Here is a 16,622-nt window from a genome sequence, read left to right on the forward strand (position 1 = left end):
GTCCTAGACAATTTCCAGGTGTTATTTTGATTTTAAAAAATTTGTAAAAAATTGCCACCCAAATGGTGAGACATTTTGAAAATTTCGGTCAAAAAAATTATTTTTCCAAAACTTCAAGTAATGAAATTTCATGGTAATATCAGTACAGCACAATATAAAAAATCACCAAAAAGCGTTCAAATAATGATGAAACTGCCCACCCACACAGGTGAACCGCTGGGGAACACATATGGAACCGCGCGGTGGCGAATATGTGGCTAAAAAGAATGAGGGTTGGACCTTTTATGTGTCCATATGGATCACCGCGCGGTCGGCCGAAAACGTGGAGCGCATATGGAACGTATATGGATAGCAAATCAGTATTAATACTACCAACCGTATTCGGTTGATTATTCTGTATAAAACACTAGAAAGACCAAATTCATTGCTTTGATTGGAATGTGATGTTATAATGTTGTTTTACTTTTTCCTTTTTCAACTTGTTCACTTCCCATTTCTCGGACTTGTACATTTTCTCCATTTTTTCTCGAAGTTCCTCATTTTTTAACAGATAATGGCAATACTTCAATAAAAAAATTGAGAAACACACACGAATTCATATGAAAATTACAAGTTTGCTTGGCGGGTATAAAACAATTTATGATGCTCGAGCTTCTCTTTGAACTCTGACAGAAAATTCTACTCGTCGATGAAATTCGAAGTCCGTTATTTTCACTTTACTTCAGTATGGCAAATTCTTACCTTCTTACCTTTTAATCCACCTGAAAAATATAATTTCTCATCATACCGAAGTAAAGAAAAACATAAGACTCGAATTTCTCAACATAAAGAAAATCTCAAAGTTTCTTGAGAAAGCAACAGGTTTTCTATTGGAAAAATAAGTCTCCGCATATTTAAATGATTTTATTTGTATTTTTGAAGTTTGCCATTATCTGTTTTCTGCAAAAATAATGAAGAAACTCGGTGAAAAACTTCGAGAAACGAAGAAAATGGGCCCGGACTTATAGAAAAAATTGTTGCGTCGATTTACGGTAAACAACACGCCCAGATGTAATTCCGGAGTGTCGTTGCGGCGGCCGGCCGCCAGCCTCAAAATGTGTGGAACGTATATGGGAGCTATATGGGTCCACGCGCGGCCAGTACACAGAAAAGACGACCACACATATCCGCCACACGCGCGATCCACTTCTCATTTATGGACACATATAGGATGCTATTCCACCACTTTCACATATAGGATTCCCAGCGGTTCACCTGTGCAGGAAAACCAAAAAATAAAAAAACCAAAACGCCTTGCATGGGGTCGATCCCTTCCCCTTCAGATCACCAACTCAACGCACATCCCCTCGGCCACTCGGCCAGCCGAAAACGTGGCAAAGAAGGGAAGTGACATTCTGGGAACTGTTGAGAAGTGAGGAAATGAGGTTTACTGTGTTGAATCTGAGCCAATATTTGAGAGCCCATAACTCAGAGCAGAGTGTCGAGCGTGTTCCAATATTTTGTGGGAGCTCTATTGGAGGGGTCCTTGACCTCCTGCCAAAGTTTCATCAAATTCCAAATTTACAAGTGCTTGGGGTTCCCTTGTCAGGCAATTTTATTAAATAAATACGGGAAAATAAGCACATTTACAAAATACACAACTGCGTTCAAATTCGAGACGTGAGGGAAGAAGAATACGGGAATTTCAGTGAGAAGTAAAAGTGTTACTGGATTAGCATCCAATTGTGTTGAGGGTGGTAATGGTGTAGAAAAAGGGAGAGATATTGGGGGAACGAAGAGCGAATGAATGGGTGAGAGTAGAGAGATCTTGAGAATATAATAGGGACAGAAATAAATAGAGAAAATGAAAATAAGAAGTGAAGTGACGAAATAGACAGTAAAATTATGGAACAGGTATAGAGCCAATACAGTGAATTATTTATCAAGATTTAAACGTGTGAGATGCTGATAGAGGACGGCGCTGGACAATTGTTCACTGAAAAATGATAGATTTAGATATTGATAGAAATAATGAACATCACTTACCTCCATTCTATGCCTTTTCTCTTCAACACTATTTTCATCGTGTTCAGCTGCTCTCTTTGCATCGCTCTCGTTCCTACGATCATCTCCAACACGCTCTCCATCGTAGAAATCTCCTTCATGTTGAACCATCCTATCTGTAACAGCAGATGGCAAAAGTCTGTCCGGATTCGCATGATCGAGGAGAAGCGAGTCGTCGTTCATACCGGAGAGTGCGTCATCCGGGATTGCTAAAAATAAAATATGAAATGTTATCACCTTTCTGATTAGCACTTACGTCTCATCTGAACACTTGGTACGAATGCAAGCTTTTCAAGATTTGCAATAACATCCGCCTGTAGTTTGTCTAACATATCTGCATTATTCTCGTTGGCAGTGTTCGCTGCATCGATGTGAAGAAGATAGCGTGGTCCGAAATACTCAAAGTAGTCATTGTATGGCAACTCGTTTGGAACTTCTTTGTCAACAGCAACCGATGTCTCGTAAGTCCAACAACGTGCAACGTTACGCGGTGTGTATCCTCCGCCACCAAGCATCATCAATGGAACGTTGTAGGATCGGAAGAAGCGTGCACATTCTCCGTGACCCTTCAAAGTGAGGTTGAATGGTCCGAGTCTGTCTCCATTCAATGAATCAGCTCCGCATTGGAGAACGACGGCGCAAGGATCGAAACGTTCCATTACTTTGGCCATGACTGGCTTGAAAATGCTTTGATAAGAAGCATCAGTGATTCCATCACGAAGTGGAACGTTCACCGAATAGAGCTTTCCTTTTCCTGCTCCGATATCCTTGAGATCTCCGGTTCCTGGGAAGAAATCTCCATACTTGTGGAAGGAGACAGTCATCACACGGTCGGTAGTGTAAAAAGCTTCCTCAACACCATCTCCGTGGTGAACATCGATGTCGACGTAGAGAACACGTTTGTGATATTTGAGAAGCTCGAGAATACCAAGAACGATGTCGTTGGTATAGCAGAATCCAGAAGCCTCGCTTTTTTTGGCGTGATGAAGACCTCCCATCCAGTTGATTGCGATGTCAACCTTTTGTTTATTGAGCTTAGTGGCAGCTGCGAGGGAACCACCTGAACTGAGTTGACAGAACTCATAGAGTCCATCGAACAATGGACAGTCCTCTCCGACGTTGACTGAAAAGGAATAGATGAACTAGGAACCAAATTTTGGATTTCTCACATTTCAACATCTGCTTATTGAACGATTTCAGATTATCCGGGTTGGCGCTTTTCAAGAATGTCATGTACTCATCACTGTGGAAACGAGTCATATCTTCGAAAGAAGCTGGGAATGGACGCTGGAAAAAATTGTATTTAGAAAAATTGATAGGTAGGAAGTCACTTACGAAAATCTCCAAATGACGGTAGAGACCGTAGTTTAAGACGAGATGGTGAGTCATACGAATACGATGAGGCTTCATGACGTGTCCTTGACCGTAGTAGTAGTTACCAATGTTCGAGTCATAATAGTAAGCGACTCGCCGCTTTCCGTGCTCTTGCAACGGACCATTCGAGTTCATTGTTGTTGGGAGTGAACTGAAAAAGGACATTTTAAAATGAGAAAGGTGAAGCTAGAGAAGAAAAGTAAGAATCTTGTTATAAAACTTTTTTAAAGAGGGAAGAATGCGGTAGCCTCCGAGTGAATGTGGAGGCATATTTATTCTCCAGCAAAGATAATGTGTTCAAGGAAGAGAAGAGTGGCAAGAGAAAGTCTTCTCACTTGTATATTTACTCCAAGAATGTGGGCCAAGAAAAGAAAAAAGGATATTAAAATCAATAATTTTGATGACAGATTTTGAACAGCCAAAGTTAGGTAAACCAGTTCAACAGGATATGCTCTTTTCTCCGCTTGAAAGCTTCATATTTACGCCAAGAACAATCAATAATTCTAAAAATCTGAAAGGAAAAAGAAGAGAGAACGGCGAAAGGCGAGTGAGAAAGTGAACGAATGGAGGGAAAAAGCAAAAAAGAGGCAGCTGGCCGTCAAAAAAAAAGTGGCCTTGATAGTGTGCGGTGAGGCTGCAAACGACCACGCCGCACCGAAATCTTTTGCGAAAGTGGGCGGGACCAACACCGCCCGTTAGTGTTTCGCTTCCCAATTTTTGCTTTTTACAAGTTTAAATCAATTTTTTCTGGATTTTTATTTTCTTTGAGAATTGCGACTTATCTTATTTGTCAGTCTGATAGAAAACAAAATTGTGTTTGAGTTTAACTGTATTTTTATGCAGTTTTTAATGTGACACTTTTCTCCGAGCTTTATATTGAATTAATAACTTAAGTTAAACTTCTTTCATTGATAAATCCGTACTTTAAACTTTCAGGTAATCAACTATGGTCGTTGGAAAAATTTTTGAGGCAGCGAAATGGACTGCCGAAACCGTCAAGGGAGCAGCTATCGTGGTTGCCTCGCCAAATGCTCCAATCCCGGCCACTGACCTCCACCCACGCATGCCAGCCCGGCCATGGACCGCTCAAGAATATGTAAGTACCCCATAAGCTATCGATCGTACTAAACTCTGAAATTGCAGTTGAGAATGTGGTCCTGGCGCCATTGCTGGAAGTATCTTCCAGTCTTCCGTTTCTACATCTACTCAGGAGTCATCCTCTACGGAGTTTACAAGTTTGTTCTGCCGAGTAAGTTCTGATAAAAAGGAACGTATACCACATAGATTCGCGGTAATTATGGAATAAGGTACCAAATTATGATAATTTACCAATGAAGTTCGAAAATTAAAGACTGAAACGCTTTGTAATTCGATACTTATTAGCGTTTCTCAAGTGCTTCTATAGATTTAAACAATAATGTAAGAACGCATTTTAAATACACAAATTTTCGTTTTGACCTATTCAAAAAACAAATTAATAACTTATTAAACACTGTAAAACATAGTTCTCTACAGAGTTAAAAACTATTAGTATTTCAAACCAAGCAAATGGTTTTTATTTCAGTCAAGCCACGTCACATGGTTCAATACACTAAAGGAAAGGAGGACCACCATCACCACGAGGTCGAGCACTGGTGGGGAATCCGCCAAAAGTTGGCTGACAAGGAGTATTTCAAGAAGTACAACCCACTCAAGAAGGAGGGTGAGGTCGAAGTTGGACACCACTAAATTGTTCGTTTTCTTTCCTCCACTAGCCGATTTTTCTCGCTAAACTCTGTTTTCCATCCTCGTTTTATTTAGTAACGACACATCCAAAACCAATGTTCTTTTTCCGATAGTGTATTAGTTTTGGGTATGTAAGAATAAAATTATCGAACTTCTTTTTCTCTCTATTCATTCCGTTGTCTTTGACGCGCTGCGCGATAGGTGATCATAATTTGAATAAAAGTGGGTGGGAGAAGACCTCCACGAGAAGATTATTGTTGTCAATAAGAAGAAGGCATTCACGGATCATCATGCGCAACAACCTGCCGGTTATTGCCTTTTTCTTCACTTCTTTCCTACTTCTTGCCTCCTGTTACAATGTTCCACCAACCGGAATTCCAGCTGTTTCAGAGGTATGACATAACTTATCATCAATGAAAATTGTAACGAAGTCCAGGTTTCAGGTTGATACGATGATTCGACAATGCTTCCAAACAGCTTGCAAGGAATGGATGGCCGAGTGTCATTGGTATTGTGACTCGATCAAAGGGGCTGTAAGTTATTTCTGTTTACACAAAATTGTGAACTGATTTTTTGCAGAGTTTCCTTCGACGCTGCAAAGACTGTCTCAGCTTCCGTGGTCAACAATGCATGGATTGTTTTGAACTTTAAGCTTAAACTTTGAGCCTAAAGTTAAAAAGAAATGTATTTTAATCGTTCTCGTGCAATAAATGTTTTTGAAGTTCGTACATTTTGTCCAATTTAATTGTATGGTCAGAGTTCTTAACATCGTACTTCTTCATCATCTTATTCATTAAATCTCCAAAACTTCAAAGCTCTTAGATGTCTCTAAAACCATCGCTTCTTCTGAAACTGAGTCAAAGAAGTTTCTCTGTTCACGCTCCCTGCACGTCTTCAACGACCCATTATATCGATTATTCATTTTCAAATGGAGTAATCAAATCTTCTCTTCCGACAATTGATTCTCATTGTCACAAATTCATAGAGAACCTGAACACAGATCTTCGAGATTTAAATATTATAAAAAAGAAGATTTATTCAATCAGAGGTGATTTAATGAACTGTTTCGACAAAACAGACGTTCGATTGGTACCCATCGGAAGTGCTGCAAATCTTTTGCTGAATAATAGATCGGATTTAGATTTGGTAATGCACAAAACACCAAAGTATTTTGAGAAATTGAATCATAGGTCTTCCTCCCGTCGAATGATTCGAAACAATGGAAGGATTTCATGAAGCAGTTTTCGGGAAATTCGCAGTTTCGAAATAGTTTTTTGAAGAACACGTATAAGCAATTGCGATCGAAACGAGTTGGGAATGTTGATTATCCATATTTCAACGCTAGGGTAGGTTGATTTTCTTTTTTATGTCTTGTTCCAGTAATACGAATTTCAGATCCCGATAATACGACTTTTTTCGAAAAGAAAACTTCAAGTAGACATACAATTCGGAAATATCGAACCGATTCGTAGTTCACTCTTTGTAAGAACTTGTGTTGAATACGATGAGCGTGTTGCTCTTCTCATTCACTGGCTGACGAATAAATTTCTAGAATCGAAAATTCTGAAGAGTTCTGATAACCTATTCTCACGATATCATGTAAATATGCTTGTTATTCACTTTCTTCAGGTATACGTTCCGTTTAGCTAATTTTTTGTTTAAACTCGTGTTTTCAGGCAATGCCGTACCCTGTTCTTCCTGACATTATCAGTTTGTCTCCATGGCTGAGTAAGAACAATGATTGGAATAATGCAGTGAAAGTGTTGACTCGCCAAGGATCTCTATATGTCCCGAGTAATAGCGATGCACCGAACGAGAATAGTGTTGGAGAGTTGGTCATTCAAATGATCGACTATTACTCGCAGATTGATTTTCGAAAAATGGGAATCGACACGAGGGGACGAGTTTTCAAGAAGTGAGAATGAAGAGGGACAAAATTTGGTTTCTTGCGCGCATTTCAATGTTCTTATTATACCGATAATTTGTGACAAATCTGTTTCTTTTACATGGAAACCTTGTCATTCGCATGTAAATCTTCATTGCAGAACGGATAATTGCAATGCAACCTTTCAAATCGTTGACGACTATTTCGATGTTTCGTCGACATGCCGTGTCCAGGAGTCTCCCCAATTTCTCACCAGACTATTCGAGAAGCTGAAATTGGCGGTTAAAGAAGAGAACTATGAGAAACTGTTTCATTATTATACTCTTCCCAAGAAACCGGTCTTAACTATGTTTTAAGATAAACAGTTTGGAATGTTTCTATTAAAAATGTAATTTTGATGATTTTTATTGGTTCTTTGCCATTCTTATTTACATCTTCACAGCTTTGTGTCAAATTATGTTAGGAAAACAAAAGAAAATATGTTTCAGATCTCATTATAGTTGCATGTTAATATTGCGGCGACTTTTCTCAAAAATGTCACTTCTCCAGCCACCAGAAGCAGTTCGCGGAATGACGAAACTCGACAAAGAAGCGTTCCGACTTACCGTGGATCTCCCAGTTATTGAAATCGAAGCAAGTGATGTCGGATCTGTAACCAGAAGAGTTCGACTTGAGTCATTTCTCATCGGACATAAGCTGAGACCACTGAAAAATACAATGGATAGTGAGAAGGAAGGCAAGAAATATCTTGTGTTTAATCCCGAGAAAGTTGAACAAGATACCCTAAGGGAAAAGATTGGGGCGCTTATCAAAAGAGAGATTGACGATGGACAGCCGATTAATTGGACTACACTTTCAAAAGAACTTACATTTGATAATTGGGATACCAAATCGATTTTCAAAGCGATTCTTCCAGTGGGAATTGAGTATAGTAGCTACACTCAAACGGGTCACATTATTCACTGCAATTTCGCTGATGAAGTTCTTCCGTTCCGCCACATTATCGCGGAGGTTCTTCTCAACAAGGTTAAAAACTGTAAGACAGTTGTTCAAAAAGGAAATATAATCACAAATGTCTATCGTAATCTGGACTTGGAATTACTCGCTGGTGAGGAGAATTATGAGACAGAAATCAAAGAGTCCGGTCTTCGATTCAAAATGGATTTTAGCAAAGTTTATTGGAATTCAAGGTGAAAATTCGACTTTTGATTTGTTATAATTTAATATGTTTCTTCAGATTAAGCCATGAACATGAGCGTGTTGCTGGATTATTCAACAACCAATCTATTGTCTACGATGCATGCTGTGGAATTGGCCCGTTTGTGCTTCCGGCGACACTTAAAAAGAAGCCGAGAAGAGTGATGGCAAATGATTTGAATCCGGAGAGTGTGAAATGGCTGAAAGTCAATGTGGCGTTGAATAAAATCAAAGATGATAAAATTGAAATTCATAATATGGACGCGAAGCAATTCATCAAAGAGAATATTGCAAACGATGTGATTCGTTTGATGAAGGAAGAGAGTGGATCAGAGGATTTCGACGAAAACAAACTAGAATCTGAAATTCACGTGGTTATGAACCTGCCAGCTTATGCTGTTAACTTTCTTCCCGCTTTCCGAGGAGCTCTCAAAAATTTTGAGACGGAATTGAAGGAAATTAATAAGAAGTGGAAATGGAATGTGTACTGTTATCTTTTTGCAAAGGTGCGTCTTTTTATTCAGTTCCGATGTCTAAATTCAAAGTTTTCAGTCACAAGTAGATGTTCCGGATGAGTGGTATGAAGAGGAAGCTCGTCGAATGTGTGATGAGAAGACGAAATGGGACAAATCGCTTGTTGTAAATTGTCACAATGTTCGTACGGTTTCTTCTCGAAAGGAGATGTTCTGTGTCCAGTTGGAGGTTCCTTATGAGTACTTGCTTGCTGAGCCACTTCCAGAAGAGCCAGAGGTACCATTCGAGCCAGAAGAAGTTGAGGAGCCGAGTTGTAAAAAGATGAAAATGGATAATTAATTGTTTCGTTCTGTTCTATTGTTCTCCTGTTGTTCTCTCGTTGTTTTCTGTTGGTTTTACCTTTTTATCTATTTAAAGTTCTAAAAATATGTTGTTTCTCTCTTGTACAAAACGTCTGAAACGTCGTTATATTATCTGAATTGAATATTAAATAACAATTAAACCGAATCTCAGCTTTATATGTATGCCCGGTGTCTTTCCTCTCGTCTCACAACGACACCGTGTTGTAGTAGCACAATACGGGGCAATGCGACACTTCCCTCGCTGAATTTATATAGTTTTCGGCGGAGAATTGCAGAGCGGTTATCTAATAAGTGAGTCAGACGTGTTTAAAGGTGTCTGGAACACAAAACATCGAATTTTCCTACAGGTACAATGAGAAAAGAGTTCATGAAATCGGACCAGATCTCGCTTGTCTCGAATGGTTAATGGAGTGTGGATCGACGAGTGTTCGAATGTCAGATGGTCAAATAATCACAAGGCAACGAGAAATGCGTGAATATATTCCACATGCTCTCGCAGAAAAACCGTCGATGGAGAATCCGCCGGCTATTCAAACCGGTGATATCAGCTATGAGAAGCAGTGGCCGAATGCTCCGTACACGTGGATTGTCGACGTGGACGCCAGTGATTCGGCGGTCGCAAACGAGGGATTCACTTATTTGAGAGATGTTCGGAGAATAGAAAAACTAAAATTCAACTTTTGTGATTATTTTGGTGATGAGGGATTGAAGTTTCTGGCTCAAGGAAGACCCGCGCAAACGCTGACTGATCTGGTTTGTGTGTCATAACTTCTATGAATTGGAACAATTATTTTTATTTCAGGAAATCGTGTTGAATCCGTGTATAACCGACGGTGCAGTATATTGGCTGCTGAAAATGAAGGCACTCCGGCGAGCACATTTCTACTTTCTTCCTTATGTTGCACATCGACAAGGATTCATTCGACAGCTGAAAATCGCTCTGCCTAGATGTAATGTCACGTTTCCAGAAGTGGATACAATTGGATTCGGTTATGAAGATGCGAAGAAGACGAAGAGGAAATGAAACGTTTCAGTTGCATCTCTTTTGCTAGGAACTTTAAATAATTTGTTGTAATTTATATTCTAGATTAAATAATATATTAGTAATTCCAAACATGCTTGATTTAATTTCAGAAAATGAGGAAGTGAATTTTTATAGCAGAGAACAAAAGGGAATGTTTCTAGAAGTGCAAACCAAACCACGTGGATCTATTACTCATGCTGCTTAGTTCAAAAAAGAAGATAATTTCCATCGTCTGATCGTATAAATCAATTATGACTCATACACCTGCCACCCAATGGACTCAATTCACTTATTTCCATTTCAGACATTTTCATCCTCCCACTAGAATCTTGCAAAATGAGTGATTGATTGGTAAATGCAGCTAGACATAAAAAAGAAACAAAGTGATTTCGAATTCTATCAAAAATATATTCTAGCTATTATCAGTCGGAATTGTTTCGAATTCTATGTCATATCTTGTTGGTGAGTTTTTCGGTGGCACATTTTAATTAATTTTTCCAAAAAAATCGTTTTAGAAAAACGACACAAATCTCACTAATTTCCTCTATTCTAACCGAATTTTATTTAAAAAATCGCCTTCCCCAAATTTAATTAGATTTGACTAGGCTTCCTATATTCTGGTTTATTGAATCGCTCTGCAAAAAAAAACGAAAAATTCCTGAAATCGAAAATCAATCTGGAATATTCATCGGATCCCACGGGTCAGTGACTAGTAATCACTACTTCCTTGTGAATGAATACATGTGGGAGGAGTCAAGTGAAGTTTCTACCTGAATGGATCTTTGATTCGGCCTTTTGCACCGCTATACATTATTCGATTATCTGAAACTATTTCTCTTTCTGTCTGAAAGAAAAGAGAAGAATAAATAAATAAATAAAAAAGTCTGCGGCAAATTTGATTGTGAGATGCTTAATGGTGAGTTTCTTTTCGCAAGCATTCTTAGAGTTTGATAATCAGGAAGTTGTGATCTGATGGCTATTCTCGGATTGTTTGATCATTCTAAAAAAAACAATTTTGTTCTCAAAATGAATGTCAACCAAGCCATTAGTTTATAGATGTTCATGCATTAACCGTTCGAATTAACCGTTCGAAGCAAAAGTTTATCTTATTTTGTCTTTTTCAGTTGAAAATGCCTAACTTTGAGAGTGTGTCATGGTGAAACGGACTGTCCCACAAAATAACTTTTTACAGGATCGAACAGGCCAAGAGTAGAACTCCATTTTTGTAGTTGACACCTTTTTTGTACAGACATTTCCTAGCAACTTGCACATCGACAAAATTATTTCTCCCTCAAATTGATCCAGTGTAAAATAGTGCGATTTTTGAGCTGTCCACTTAACATTACTATAACTCTCTAGGGAGTGCCCGTACAAAAAAGTTGCCAACTACAAAAACGGAGTTCTACTTTTTATCTGTTGGATTCATCAAAAACCTACTGAGTGCGACAATCAGAATTACTATGATACACTCGCAAAGTTGAACATTTTGAACTGATAAAGGCACAATATGGCCTGTACTGTAGTTGTGATCTACAACTAGCATCATATTAAATGTATTTCTGTTTTTTCCACAAGGTTTCTAGAGCCAACAAAACCTTGAACTTGCACTTTTTCAAACTTTTTAGACAGCTTGGTTACGAAAACAAACTCTTCTCAACGAAACGTGCATTAGAACTTTTTATAAAAACAACACAAAAAATGTAGAAAAGTCAAAATTAAAACATCTTGAAATTCTCAAGCCCACCCACCCACTTTCTCCGATATTTCTACTTCTTCCTCCAATGATTTCCCATGTTGTAATTAGTTAACCAATTCAGACAAATTTCGTTATTATTGTTTTGAAAACAATTTGTTCAATTGACTCATTTTTTCTCACCATGTCTATCTGTTACTTCATTAAATTTGCACACCTACACCATAAATAATCGAGTTTCGTTGGTGTGTTCCCCTCTCTAGAATCAAGTTTTAAGGCATCAAGACTCCGTGTTTTGTTCTACATTTGCCCTGTTTTGGGTGAAAATGATTGGATATCAATCTGGATGACTTCTGCTCTTTTAGTAGTTTGTCTTTTATTCACCATAAATTTTTGCACGCGATTCAAGATAAACTTGTTAGTTTTTGATCAAGTTAGATCGATCCTCGTGACTGGTCTTCAAACTTAAAAAGTGGGATCAAGGTTTTATAGAAAATGATTTATTTTCAATAGCTGAGGTTGCAATGAATAGGTCAATTGATTGAGATGATTTATGGTGAAGGTGAGTCTCTAGAGAAATTTTTGAATGAGGATTTATTTCTTTATGAATCATTCATTATAATTCTATGATCGTACACTCTGGAATTCTTCTAAATTGGTCACATTTTTGAAAGTACGTCTTGAGATTTTTTTGAATTGAATACACGAGTTGATTGAATAGAAAGTTTCTGGTTAGAAACATCTCTGGATTTTGATCTCAATTTTTAAAAAGCAAATAGTACAAATTTCTGGATTGAAACGTCTTCCTTGAGTCACTTTTCTGGAAATGTTGACCAAGTAGTTTTCATAGTCTCTTGTTTTTTCTCCAAGGTATTAAACCTCCGATCTTTGAAATTATTTGAACGGTCAAATTACTGGAACAGGCAATTATCAGAACTAATTAAACCTGGTCCTTCTAATAACCAATTCACCCTTTTGAAAGTTGAAAATCTTGGATTTCTGCTAAAAATAGTACTCTAGATTAGTAGACAGAATTCCTAGCAAATTAGTCTGGAAAAACATTGGAAAGTTTTATTTTGGAGATATTTTTCTGAGAGTGTTTCCGAAAAATTTAGGATAAACACGTAAAATGTATAGTCAAGCATAGGATTTTTGACTTTCAAAATAGGTTAGTGGTTTGTTATGCTATGACAACTATAGTACATGAGAAGCATTTTGTTATTTTTTTTGGAGTTCCCGGAATTTCAAGAAACAAACTATTATGTCATACCGAAGGGGGTTGTTGTTTTTACAATGTCGTCATACGAGTTATTTTTTATATTCTCGGTAGACCAGTTACCAATGCTGAAATTATGTCTCGTTCATCATTTATCTGTGATTTCGCAGACATATATTTTCTTAGCTCTACTGAGATTTTCGGAGAAAACGTGTCTTCCCATTGATAAGGTTTTCAATTAGACTCACTTCAGAATTCATAGAATCAGTTGGACATTCATTGATTATATTTCTTTTATCATCTGACACTCAGATCGAGAGATTAATCCCATGTATAAATAGGTTATCAGTCTGAAGTCTAAATACTACATTTCTTTAACTCTAGAAACTTTCAAACTAGTTTCTTCCCTTCGAATAAATGACTAACCGACACGTGGAATTCGCCATGACAGGTATTCACTTGATAGATTAAACTACTTCTGATATCATAAATTTATGCCTGACTGCTTGAAAAGAAATCTAACACAATCATCTATGCCTTTTCATTTGTGCTGCCAGTTTTCGGAGTTTTCCTTTCTAGTTCCCTGATATTCTTGTTTTGAAATAAGTCTCAAATTTGAAATTTCAGACAATCGTACAATGGGAGACTTCCAAGTCGACTTTGGGCAAACACTTTTCATGTGTATTTTGTATATTTCAATAGGTAACTACATAAAATCCTCCTGTTCATTCTTTTTTAAAAACATTTTTCTCTAGGAACAATATCAATATTATGCAGTTTAACAACTATAACGCTATACTTGTCAAGTCGTGATTTAAGAAGAAAATACATTTTATATCTCATTCTTGATTGCTGTGAACTTTTAGATGGTGAGTTGGTGTGTGGTGTTAATCTACTTTTTCAAGTTTCAGCTGTTAGTTATGTTTTCTTGGGTACTGGAAGAGGACACCAACTATTAACAGGAGTGATGGCTGTCCCTATTACAGTTAGAGCATGTTTCTTTACTGTAGGTTTTTGGATCTGATATATTTCATCCCAACGGAACATTTTCAGAAATACTGGCCTCATTCTCTTATACTTGGTACCCAGCTACCATCAATTTGTACCATGTTTTTGTCATTTGAAAGAATTATGGCAGTGGCTCGACCAGCCGTTTACAAGAGAGTTTGTACACAAAATTTCAAATACATATTAGCTGGAATGGTACCAGTTTGGGGAGTTGTAAGTGAAAAAGTTAATCTCTTATGATAAGATATAAATATTGATTTCAGTTAACCATTGTTGCTGCCGGAGTCTCCGTGATTGGGGCAGATGGAGATCGAGTTGTTGGTACAAGGCATTGTGCAATTATTACAAGTACTAGCAGATGGTGAGTTAAAAAAACTATTAGATATTCTACATACAGTACCGGTTGTAAACTTTGACCGTTTTCTGTTCAAATTGTCCAACTTTGAGAGTGTTTCATGGTAATACTGATTGTCCCATCAAGTAAATTTTCAATGAATTCTACAGATCAAAAGTACATAGAGCTTTATTTCTGTAGTTGACAACTTTTTTTGTACGAGCACTCTCTAGACTCTAGAACGTTACCTATCGCCAAAGTAATTTCTCCCTCAAATAGACCAATTTCAGTGCAAAATAGTGTGATTTTTGAGCTGTTGTCTACAATTGACCATAAGTCTCTAGGGAGTGTCCGTACAGAAAAGTTATCAACTACAAAAATAAAGCTCTATTTTTTATCTGTATAATTCATTAAGAATCACTTGATGGGGCAATCAATACTACCATACACACTCACAAATTGGACAATTTCAACTGAAAACGGTCAAAGTTTACAACCTTTTGACCGATACTGACGCATACTTAGTTTTTGATCTGTTCTCGCAATCAAAAGTTCAGCATGATTGAAACTATTTCAATCTGGAAATAGAAATGACTTCATTTTAAAAGTGACTGATCATTAAGAGTATTAAGAATGCACTTTGATCATCTTGTGAATGCCCAGATCATGATTATGTAGCTTTTCAAATAACTTCAATCTTATTCTTAATTTCAGGTATGCCACATTCCACTTCACGTTCATCGTACTTGCCTACGTCATCGCCTTCGTATCAACTCTCGTTGTCTGGGCTACTCGCCGGGTAATGACGGTAGCTAGATTCTCGAACTCTAATTGCTTAATTCTTATTTTTCAGAACCTGACAAAAAGTAAATTCGGATCACAGGATGACAAACTTGGAATGATATTAGCAATGTCTGGAACATCTATCGTTCTTCTAGCCTCTCCAGCAGTAGTAATGCTGACAATAAGATGGGATATCACTGAATGGGGAGATATTGAAGTGGCAGTTACATACGCAATGCCTGGTTTCCTATCAGTCGTCAATACAATAATTGCGTTTCGTTTTCGGAAAGAGCTACGTGCCCAATTCTATCATTTACTGGGAATCAAGTGAGTTTCCTTTTCAAAGTTTTCTCTTTGAATAGCTAGTTCAACTTTCTATAAATTCTATAAATTGTGTGAATCAGATCGATGAAAGTCAGCACAGTAACTGTGAGAGAAGTAACTATTTGGAGGGCTGAGATGTGAGTAGCAGTCATGCACGACTCGCAAAATTACGTTGAGTAGGTTAATGTAGACTGCTAAGTTTATCAGTATTAGCTAGATTATTCGTACTTAAATTTTCTGTTCCGTATGCACTGTTCTAGACAAATTCATAGACAGAGGAAACTTCACAAACGGGGAAAATGTTTCGAAAATATCAAATCTGTATTGATGTTTCTCTTCTTTGTGCAACACAACAGTTTTCCAGGTCGACGCATAAGAAATCAGAGCCATCCATGTTCACACGGACCACATTGACTACAAGACGACATACGACAGTTCATCACTTGAGCTAAAACATCTCTTCTTTATCCGACCTCTTTTAATTCATTTTTCGCCCATGTTTCCTAGGAACCCAATGAAGTCATCCCCTTTTTTACTCTTTCGATTTCACATAAAAACAAATGGGAAAACAGAAGAAAATCTGGATTCATCCTCTCGTAAATCGGATGTAGCTCTTGGCAACGAGACAAGGAGGAGGTGGAGGCATTTCACATTGGGCAAAAAACGATGCTAGTTTTTTCTCTTCTTTCGGTGGAAATTTGTCAAATTTTTTTCTGAATTCAGTTTCTTTTTCCTATTTTTAGAAAACGATTTGTTTATTGACCTGATATGAAGAAGGCACAATAACTAAGAACTCTATCTCTATGTATTCGAAAATGGGTTCTAGCTTTTCCAGAAGTCTTTTTCCTTTTTTCATGTCACTTGAGAATCAATTGAAATTAGTATAAAGGATACCAAAAGCAAGCAAAAACCTTACAAGGGACAAGGAAATATCATCGTAACTATATGAATCGGATGAGTATCTTTGATAACCAGTAGATCCGTCTTACATAAAAACGAGAAAACTTCAAAATGTTGAATTATATAAGTATAAGTCTCCAAGATCCTTCCAATCAGAACTATCCGAATCGAAACAGGTGCAAATCAGAAGCGTCAAATCTAGATCTAATTGCGTAAATATAACGTTTAACATTTTTTAAATTGATTCTGATTCATAATTCTGACTCGAAGGCAGCACCAT

At 37.5% G+C, this 16,622-nt stretch overlaps 7 protein-coding genes across 7 annotated transcripts; 6 read left to right on the forward strand and 1 right to left on the reverse strand.

Annotated features, from left to right (window-relative positions):
- Nucleotides 1–1,972: 1,972 nt before the first annotated feature.
- On the reverse strand, nt 1,973–3,552 carry GCK72_017485 (uncharacterized protein; the record flags this gene model as incomplete). The annotated part of the gene is made up of 5 exons (XM_053732112.1): nt 1,973–1,975; nt 2,026–2,252; nt 2,300–3,166; nt 3,213–3,330; nt 3,379–3,552. The coding sequence occupies 5 exons, from the start codon at nt 3,550–3,552 to the stop codon at nt 1,973–1,975; spliced, it is 1,389 nt and encodes a 462-aa protein (XP_053581025.1).
- An 811-nt stretch (nt 3,553–4,363) lies between these two features.
- GCK72_017486 (uncharacterized protein) lies at nt 4,364–5,145 on the forward strand (the record flags this gene model as incomplete). The annotated part of the gene is made up of 3 exons (XM_003102362.1): nt 4,364–4,513; nt 4,561–4,666; nt 4,982–5,145. 3 exons carry the CDS (start codon nt 4,364–4,366, stop codon nt 5,143–5,145), a joined length of 420 nt encoding a protein of 139 aa, XP_003102410.1.
- Nucleotides 5,146–5,432: 287 nt separating this feature from the next.
- On the forward strand, nt 5,433–5,793 carry GCK72_017487 (uncharacterized protein; the record flags this gene model as incomplete). The annotated part of the gene is made up of 3 exons (XM_003102272.2): nt 5,433–5,534; nt 5,586–5,675; nt 5,722–5,793. The coding sequence occupies 3 exons, from the start codon at nt 5,433–5,435 to the stop codon at nt 5,791–5,793; spliced, it is 264 nt and encodes an 87-aa protein (XP_003102320.2).
- A 405-nt stretch (nt 5,794–6,198) lies between these two features.
- GCK72_017488 (uncharacterized protein) lies at nt 6,199–7,383 on the forward strand (the record flags this gene model as incomplete). The annotated part of the gene is made up of 5 exons (XM_003102331.2): nt 6,199–6,288; nt 6,333–6,488; nt 6,538–6,771; nt 6,819–7,057; nt 7,188–7,383. The coding sequence occupies 5 exons, from the start codon at nt 6,199–6,201 to the stop codon at nt 7,381–7,383; spliced, it is 915 nt and encodes a 304-aa protein (XP_003102379.2).
- A 178-nt stretch (nt 7,384–7,561) lies between these two features.
- GCK72_017489 (uncharacterized protein) lies at nt 7,562–9,037 on the forward strand (the record flags this gene model as incomplete). Its single annotated transcript, XM_003102338.2, has 3 exons — nt 7,562–8,217; nt 8,265–8,730; nt 8,777–9,037. 3 exons carry the CDS (start codon nt 7,562–7,564, stop codon nt 9,035–9,037), a joined length of 1,383 nt encoding a protein of 460 aa, XP_003102386.2.
- Nucleotides 9,038–9,217: 180 nt separating this feature from the next.
- Nucleotides 9,218–10,084, forward strand: GCK72_017490 (uncharacterized protein; the record flags this gene model as incomplete). Its single annotated transcript, XM_003102282.2, has 3 exons — nt 9,218–9,351; nt 9,408–9,813; nt 9,863–10,084. 3 exons carry the CDS (start codon nt 9,218–9,220, stop codon nt 10,082–10,084), a joined length of 762 nt encoding a protein of 253 aa, XP_003102330.2.
- A 4,040-nt stretch (nt 10,085–14,124) lies between these two features.
- GCK72_017491 (uncharacterized protein) lies at nt 14,125–15,894 on the forward strand (the record flags this gene model as incomplete). The annotated part of the gene is made up of 5 exons (XM_053732113.1): nt 14,125–14,214; nt 14,265–14,362; nt 15,050–15,143; nt 15,189–15,445; nt 15,807–15,894. The coding sequence occupies 5 exons, from the start codon at nt 14,125–14,127 to the stop codon at nt 15,892–15,894; spliced, it is 627 nt and encodes a 208-aa protein (XP_053581026.1).
- Between the last annotated feature and the right edge of the window lie 728 nt (nt 15,895–16,622).

Source organism: Caenorhabditis remanei, chromosome V, assembly GCF_010183535.1.
Source record: "Caenorhabditis remanei strain PX506 chromosome V, whole genome shotgun sequence".
NCBI lineage: Eukaryota > Metazoa > Nematoda > Chromadorea > Rhabditida > Rhabditidae > Caenorhabditis > Caenorhabditis remanei.